The 9,229-nt window shown below is 40.2% G+C and overlaps 1 protein-coding gene across 2 annotated transcripts; it reads left to right on the top strand.

Annotated features, from left to right (window-relative positions):
* The first annotated feature begins 298 nt into the window (after positions 1-298).
* SERPINH1 (serpin family H member 1) lies at positions 299-8,972 on the top strand. 2 transcript variants are annotated; one of them, XM_077451457.1, is made up of 6 exons: positions 305-448; positions 2,809-2,852; positions 4,057-4,715; positions 4,803-4,901; positions 5,471-5,703; positions 7,868-8,972. In XM_077451457.1, the coding sequence occupies exons 3-6, from the start codon at positions 4,091-4,093 to the stop codon at positions 8,168-8,170; spliced, it is 1,260 nt and encodes a 419-aa protein (XP_077307583.1). In that variant the 5' UTR covers positions 305-448; positions 2,809-2,852; positions 4,057-4,090; the 3' UTR covers positions 8,171-8,972. The 2 variants fall into 2 exon arrangements, with proteins under 2 accessions (XP_077307584.1, XP_077307583.1); XM_077451458.1 differs by lacking the exon at positions 2,809-2,852 and having other exon boundaries at positions 299-448.
* Positions 8,973-9,229: the final 257 nt, after the last annotated feature.

Below are 9,229 nucleotides of genomic sequence, written 5' to 3' on the forward strand. Positions count from 1 at the left end.
TAATTTTTTACAAAGGATTGTTTCCTTATTTTCATTTTTTAATGGAGCAAATCTTTTATGGCATGCCCGCTGCGTTGGCCAAAGAAATCTGTGCAATCGATTTCGTGTTGAACCAGTCGATGAAACATCTAATCTGCAGGCTATGAGGCCCATTCTTTGCATCCCTCATATTACAATCCAGATACAAGTATCCATTGTCAGGGAAAGGAATGTCAGGGGTTGTTTCAAGCAAGCTGAGGGGCTGGAATCACAGGAGGAGGGCTGGAGACGTCAGAGGGCGAAGGGAGGGGGGCATCAAAGTCCCTCATTTAAATAAAGTTTTCCAAACTTCCAGAACTTTCCTCTGCAGGGTATATAGGCTGGGCTGTTGGATGAGCAGGGCATAGACACGCAGGCACAGAGGAGGACAGCTCAGGAGAGACACAGCTCTATAGCTTCCACTATTGAGGTATGTCACCTATATCCATCCTTACTGGGGAGGGAGGAAGGGGCTCTGACTACAGTATAGTTCTGTACACTGGAATCCATAGCTCGATTCATGCGGAATAATTGCTGCATCAGCTGGTTTGTGCTTGGCTTCCATTGCACGGATATAGTACTAACTGCACAGCATACTTTCATAGAGTTGATGCAATGCATTTGCAAATTAGGAATAAATATGGTAATAAATGCATTGCATGGAGCAGTGGTGATGATAGCAGCCAGTGAGATCTCACTTTATTAAAAATGTAGTGCTGTCAGGCCATTTAAAGACAAATTCTCATTGATTGTTATATAATATTGCACTATACATTGTTTTTTTGCATGGATGTATGTATGTTATAAATTGGCCATGCACGTGTATGTGCGCATTCTGCATGCACATTTCAAGCGGGGCAATTGGGGACCACTGAGGAAAGAGCTGGGGACCTACTTAGCCAAAATATTGCCATAAACATTTTATTGGAAGGTTTTCAAGTGTTATGTACAGGGAGATGGCCCATAGAATCACAGAGAGCCAGACCCGATTGAACAGATATATAATGCTTAGATGAATGATGCTACTGTTAAGAGCAAGTATTTTGCAAGCCAGTCAAAGGCTTCACTGCTTATACTGTACTTTTATAATCCAATATTATAGTTGGAAACATTTTGGGAAGAATCGAAAGGAAACTTCCCTACAATTGAAGAAAATGGCGATGCCCTTTTCAGACCGCCTAGCATTGCACTTTGCATGCTGCCCTTTGCCTAGTTGGATATTCCACAGGCTATAGTGTGGGATGGGTAGTGGGGGGTGGGTTGTCCTGAACAAAGTAGGATTCTTGACAATGCAAATTGTATGTATAGAAAGGCAACCCAGCTCCTAGTGTTATGCTTGGGAATCCAAGGATGAATTCACTTTTAATGCTCCATCAATGCTTGTTGGGATTTGTTGGGATTTGTAGTTCTACAAATCACAACTCAAGCTCCCCACCCACGGTACAATATGATTGTACAATTTCCTTCGGATCTACCAGCACCTGTGTTGTGCAAGAGCCTGCCTGAGTGGATATAGACCGAATAGATAGTTTAGCTCATTACAAAATGTTGGTAAATCTAAAAATAGTTTGGTCAGATTCTTGTAGCGTATATAGTGACCCTAAAGCTAGCCATACATTACACAATTGTCTTATTTCATTTCCTATAGATTTACCTTCAACTATGTGCGGCAAGGGCTTCCCTGATTGGATATAGATTGAATAGATTGTTTAGTGACGTCATCATATTTCAAAATTTTGGTAAATCTAGAAATTGTACGGGACAGATTAGGGACAGTATAGTAACCCTTATTCAACAAGGTAAAGAGTATTAATTGTTTCTCTACCACACTGGAGTTGATTTACTAAAACTGGAGTGTGCAAAATGTGGTGCAACTTTGCATAGAAACCAATCAGCTTCCAGAATTCGTTGTCAAAATTGAATTGAAGAAGCTGAAGTAAGCAGCTAATTGGCTGCTATGCACAGCTGCACCAGATTTACACTCTCCAGTTTTTGTAAATTTCATGTAACAAAACCCCCTGCAATAACTGGATGGCCAAACATTATACAACTTTCCTTTAGATTAATGCATGGGGTAGGATAAGGTTTGTTACATAATGAGTTCTGCAGTATGTAGAGAACCAATGTGCAGTAATCCATGGCATCAAGTTCATTTTCCTTACCAGATTGGTCCCTTGGGATTACTGCATTAAACACATAATCAATACTCATTATCTTGCTGAATAAGTCTAATTGTCAATACTTGGGATTCCTTGGGCTTAGCAAATACAGCTATACCAAGAGCAATGATGGTGCAATAATAAACGGTGAGGTTTGATTGCTATGGGATGCTCCATAGAGTGCCAAAGAAATACCTTTGCTTTAGAAGAAAACATGATGATGAATGCAATAACAAGCAAAAAGGGTTAACAACTTCAGACAGGAGATGGCTGTTTTGTCTATTGTTCAGTCACACTACACATCATTTTCCTTTGTTATTCTTTTTTATTTTCCATGAGATCATAGACATCAAGGGCTGTGCTGGACGAGACAATGCTGGGATACATTATGGCTAGAAATAGATAAACACATAGAGAGCATTCAGACTATGCCACATCAGCACCCCCCCCCCCCCCCCACCCATGTCTGCCCCCTCCCTCCAATCCTGCCAGCACTAATATTATCCCACCACTAGAGGCAGTGGCATTAAGAACCACAGGAGGGTCTCATTGACATACAACAGTGCTTCTACATCTGCTGGTGCTAAATTGTGTTCTGTGGCAATTTGCTTCATTTGTCTATTTCTTTCAGAATGAAAATTGCAAAAGTTGACCTCACTAAGAATCTCTATAAAGGTATATCGAATCCACATTCTCATCTCTTTCTCAGTACTGGGTGTGATCCCAAGCTGCTCTGGGCTTGGAGAACAGTAGTCAACCATAAATGAAGGTCATTTGAAAATAGTTCATGCAGCTTATCCAAAACCATTTAAAGGGTCAATTTGTTTTCCTTTTGCAGGATAAAAGCAGAATATATTTGCATATATCCCCTATTGCTGATGTATTGGGGGGCAGGGGGGGGGGGTCATTTCACTTGAGATAGGGGAAGGGAGGTGGGATGCACAGAGTTGGTGACATTGTCATCAGAAGCTGGTTGATGGGAGTAGATGTTCCTTTTTAATCTAAAAAGATATAATCTTTTTTTTTTTTAAGTCCATTCAAAACTGGTGTTCCAATTGCCATGGCATGCCATGTCCTGTCTCCAGTGTGAAGATTATTGCTTCTAAATTCCATGTCCTGTCTATGACTTAAAAGTAGTTTTGGATGGGCTTTTTTATTGCAAAAGTTGGCATAGAGCATAGAACGAGTGACTCAGATGCTAGGTTTAGTTGCTCACTGTGAAACTAAAGCCCCAGGCTATTTAATTTCTCAGACATGCAGGGTGGGGCAGCGTCAGTTAAATTCAATGCCCTATTAAGTTCTTTATTTCATTTCATACTTAAAATAGTGGGGTGGGGTGTTGTTTAAATGCACAATAATCGAGTAAATTAAAATAGGATTTTTATTATTACCTTTTTTCAGTTTGGTCAAACATGCCTTTGACCAACATTAGTTACTCTTTTTTTATAATTCATTGACTAATTGCTGGCAAATTCCAGTCTAAACCCAATTTGCAGGTTTATATTCACTCCACCCCCAGGGTAGGGAAGAGAATGGGTGTGCCTTCACCAGAGGAACGTGTGATATATTAATGCAATAACAAGACAAACTAGCAGCAAAGTTTACGTGGATTTATTTTATTTTATTTAGATTTTTGGGGTCCTGCAATTAGATTTTGCTTTTAAAAATAAACAATTATAAAAACAAAATGCCAAGATTATTCACATGTAAAAAACATACACAAAAAGCAAGGCAAGACAAAGAGCTTGCATTGTGCTTAAGCTTTCATGGATTCATTTTATTCTCATCTGACCTCCAACATTTTAATGGTGAAAGGAAAATATGTCATAATATGCCACAATTGTCCTTATGGTTTGAATTTTCTTCTCTTCTTTTTCAGAGTTCCATCACTGCATCCAACAATTAAAAGCACCATGTGGATGATCAAATTCTTGGCTCTTGGCCTCCTGTTCGCTGTGGATGCAGCAGTAAATAAGAAAGAGGTGGAGAAAGCAGCCAAAGAGGCTCCTGCCGAGAAGAAGATCAGTGAACATGCCAGCACCATTGCTGACCGAAGTGCTAACCTGGCATTCAACCTCTATCAAACCATGGCCAAGGACAAAAATGTTGAGAACATCCTGCTCTCACCAGTTGTGGTGGCTTCGTCTCTTGGTCTGGTGAACCTTGCCGGCAAAGCCAGCACTGCCGCCCAGGCCAAGGCAGTCCTTAGCGTTGACAAGCTGAGTGATGACCTTGTCCATGCTGGCCTGGCTGAGCTCCTTAACGAAGTTAGTAACTCCACTGTCCGTAATGTCACATGGAAAATTGGAAATCGTCTCTACGGCCCAAGCTCCATCAGCTTCTCTGATGACTTTGTGAAGAACAGCAAAAAGCACTACAACTACGAGCACTCCAAGATTAACTTCAGAGACAAGAGAAGCGCCCTTAAGTCCATCAATGAGTGGGCCACTCAGACTACCGATGGCAAGCTCCCTGAGGTGACCAGTGACGTGGCGAAGACTGATGGAGCCCTCATTGTCAACGCAATGTTCTTCAAGCGTAAGTATTCAAAGCAAATAGGCTTTGTCTAAAGAAATTCTCTATTTAGAATGTTCATGATAATTAAAGCTTTGTTTTATTCCATAGCTCACTGGGATGAGAAGTTCCACCACAAGATGGTTGACAACCGTGGCTTCATGGTGACCCGCTCATTCACCGTGTCTGTCCCCATGATGCACCGTACAGGTATGTTAAACTGAAAATCATGATGACAACTTGAGCAAAATCTCAATAGGAATTATTATTCCTTATGAGATACTATATTATTTAAATGTAAGACTTTAAAAACTCAGGAGTTTAAGCCCAGCTCAATGTTTTTTGTTATAGTGGGTAATCTTTAGAAACTCAGGTTGTATGGGTATTTGTGACTGCACTGTAGAGTCACTTAGACAAGAAAAGAAGGAGTGCAGATAAAAGGGAGACAGACCGCAATAGCAGATGATAAATTGTAACCCTTATTGACTTTTCCCAAAATGAAAAAAAGTGCTGGCTTGAGTTTGGCTTTAAAAATGTTCTTATCTTTTTAGATATCTCTTATTGAAACTTCTGAGAGGCTCTCTGGTTGTTTCAGGGGACATAATCTATTGCAACATATCTATGCTCTATGTTTCCATGGATAGGGCATAACCATGGATATCACCCATTTTATTACCATATATGACATATTAATCATAGCGTTCTTGAAGCATTTTTAATATGTCTTACAAGCATGAAATGTATCCTATGGTTACCATCACTTGTGATTTTGCCTTTAGGTCTGTACAATTACTATGAGGATGAGGCCCACAGCCTTCAAATCCTGGAGATGCCCCTGGCCCACAAGTTATCCAGCGTGGTCTTCATTATGCCTTACCATGTAGAACCCATGGAGAGAGTGGAGAAACTCCTGACCAGAGAACAGGTCAAAACCTGGCTTGGGAAGATGCAGAAGAGGGCAGTTGCAGTGTCCCTGCCCAAAGTCAGCCTGGAAGTCAGTCATGATCTTCAGGTAAGTCCAGCTCTATGATTCATCAAGATTCAAACCAAACATTTAGCTTTAAGATTACATTTTAAAAACCCAACCATTTATCTCATTTGTACCATATAATTAAAGCAACCATACGCACCACCCAACTCTTCATATGTATTATTTCTTGTACTCAACCCTACCTGAATATCTTGAATGAAATCCAGTATTTTAGAGGTATAACCTTCCACCATCTTTGTTTAATATGTAGAATCTGACCTTTATCTTCATCGTTCTATGCATTGAGATATCTAACCAGTCTCTTTACCCATAAGATTATTTAAGGTACCCTTACCAATTATATAACTCCACTTTTACAATAGTTAAATCCAACAGCCTCAGCCAAACTAATAATTTCCATCACTTACATGTTCATCCCAACAATTAAACTTCAGTCTGTTATTTCAGTGCCAAGTTTTCGACTCCACCATTCTACAAGTTATGCTTAAAAAAGTACCTCTAAAGTTTAAAATATTCAATGGTACTCATTTGGTTTACCATAGCAGCTGGTTTTTCCATAATTTCAACCCTTCAAGGCAAACATTCAACTCTGTTAACAACTTTGTGCTGCAAATGAATACACTTGTTTTTTGAGAGAACTTGAAGTGTGGAAGCTATGCCAACAAAAGGAAAAGCAAAGGAAGCAAATCCCACTCCATTCTGTTTAGAATAATCAACAAAGGCAGCAGTGCCTTCAATCAGTGGTTTTCAACCTCAGTCCTCAAGTACCCTCCAAGGGGTCATCTTTTGGGAACTTCCCTTAGATAAAATAAGTCTTAGCAATACCATGTCATTGATATTGATTTAAAGCATCTGTGCAGAGTAAAGGAAAACCTGAAAACATGGCCTGTTGGGGGTACTTGCGAGCTAAAGTTGTGAACCACTGCCTAAAGCTTGATACACACTATACAATTTTCTTTAGATTTTTTCCTTTAGATTTACCAAGCCATATAATAAGAGGTCAAACCTTAAGCCCCCGTACACACAGTTGGAAATTCTGATGGAAAAGGTCCAATCGGATTATATTGTCGGAAAATGCGATCATGTGTGGCCTCTATCGGACTTTTTCCATTGGAAATTCGGACGGAAAAAATTTGAGAGCAGGATCTAAAATTTTCCGGCAACAAAATCTGATCAACAAAGTCCGATCGTTTGTAGAGAGTTACGATCGGACAAAGTGCCACGCATGCTCAGATCAAATTACGAGACCAAATCTATTGGCTACTAGCCTGAACGTAGTCCCGTCATAACGTATGAACGTCATCATGTTCCGAAGGATCGGATTTTCTGACAACTTAGTCCGATCGTGTGTATGCAACACCAGTTTCGGACAAAATCCGTCAGAAAAAATCAGAAGGATTTTGTGATCGTAATGTCCGACTGTGTGTACGGGGGCTAACAGTTTCAAATTGTATGCAATCGGGCAGGCCCTAAATTTAAAGGAAATAAAACAACAAAATTTGTATAGTGTGTATACAGCTTTAGATGATCTCACATTGCAGATATACAAACAGCTATTAATAATTATGCACAATCACAGACCAGGAAGTACACTGCTATGTTTCAGGAGCAATTCAAAGCAAAGGGTAAATTTTTTAGAATACTGCTTTGTCATAATTAAAGTGGTATTAAAGTTCGGCTTTTTAAAAAACAAAAACAAACATGTCATACTTACCTGCTTTGTGTAATGGTTTTGCACAGAGCAGCCCCAATCCTCTTCTTCTCAGGTCCCCCCACCAGTGCTCCTGGCACCAGTGCCGCCAATAGTAAGCCGCTTGCTATGAGGGTCACTGGTGTGTGCTCGCTCCCGGGCCCTGCTTTATGTGTCCACAAAACATATAGAGCCGCGGCTCAGTCCCCCCCCCCCCCCCCAGCTTCCTCCTTATGGGTTCTCTGGCTCAGTCCATGAGGAGAGGGAATCCAAGGCTCTTGTGCACATCGCTGGATCGGGAGGGAGCACAGGTGAGTATTAGGAGGAGGCTGTGGGGGGGAGCAGCACACTGAAGGTTTTTTTTTACTTCATGCATAGAATGCCTGAAGGTAATAAACCTTCAGCCACTTTAACATTTCTAGATGTTCCTTATATCCAACCCTCACCTTTTGAGTTTATGTCCACTTTAAAGACTGTTTTTCATTTTCATTCTAGAAACACCTGGGTGAACTTGGTCTGACCGAAGCCATTGACAAAACCAAGGCTGACCTTTCCAAAATCTCTGGCAAGAAGGATCTCTACTTGGCCAGCCTGTTTCATGCAACTGCCCTTGAGTGGGACACTGATGGAAATCCTTTCGATGCTGACATCTACTCCAGGGAAGAGCTTAAAGCACCAAAGCTCTTCTACGCTGACCACCCCTATGTCTTCCTTATCAAAGACAAAAAGACGGACTCCATTCTGTTTATTGGTAGACTAGTCAGGCCAAAAGGTGACAAGATGCGAGATGAATTATAGTACCAAAAAGCAATGGGGGGGATAGGGTAGTTGGGTTGGGTAGTTATAAATAAATTCATTATTTTTTAATGAAAGGATGACAGAAAAAAAAAACAACCAAAAAACTAAATGTTGGCATTTGACATCTTGACCTGTTTACAAAAAGAGAACATTCCACCAAAGCAAAGACTGTTCTCCCGGAGGTTCGTCTTGTTCTCCCAGAGGTTCCTCTATTGGACCTTTGGTTTGACATTAAATATCAACCCTGACCCTTGAACGCAAACTTTAGGAAAACTTTGAAGGCCTCATATAAAAGACTGAACTTTCCATTGCAATACTTACCATGTGAGACTTGAGTTCCACTATTTGTCACTGAAGTTTGCCGCTCTAACATGATGCTGTGCTCCGGGGGCCTTTTACATTCTGGGACTTAATGTGAAAGGTCATTTAGTATCAAAGAACTTCTGACCTCTAGTTAGTGTAAAAAAAGGGAAACAAAAAAGCCCCAAAATGTTAGCAGTTGCCTATGGGGTCAAACTTCAGCCTCGTGTTCAATATCAGTCATTATTTCCAATGAATTGCTTTGGGTGTCCTTTCACTTACAGGAAGCCGGCTCTTCTTTCCCCTATTTCAGGGGATTTTGTCTTGTTTGTATTGCCCTCTTGCATGTGTCATGTAAGGGGTCAATGGGTAACTGATACCTATGCAATCACTCATTGCACCATGTGTGGTGCAGGTTGAATTTATAAGAATATGTGTGCTTGGCGAGAGGGGTGGGAAGATGTTTTATTTAAATATTAAATTAAAAAAAAAAAAAAAAAAATCAAATGGGGATTTTGAATTACTTTCACCATGTGGATTCACAAAATCTTTTCTTTGTAAAAACTACAAACTGTTCAAATGTTCTGTGTGTGTGTGTTTTGCAATAAAGTTGTTTAAAAAAAAAAATCACTGTTTATTATTTGAGTGGGGAAGTAGGAGTTTTGGCTGGATAGTGGAAATGATTGGTTTAACAAATAAAATGCATTTGCTGGGTATACATGAACAGTACACTTTATTATTAATTATTATACATTTTAC

Source organism: Lithobates pipiens, unplaced genomic scaffold, assembly GCF_037356315.1.
Source record: "Lithobates pipiens isolate NorthernLeopardFrog02 unplaced genomic scaffold, aLitPip1_a1.2 Scaffold_23, whole genome shotgun sequence".
Classification (NCBI taxonomy): Eukaryota; Metazoa; Chordata; class Amphibia; order Anura; family Ranidae; genus Lithobates; species Lithobates pipiens.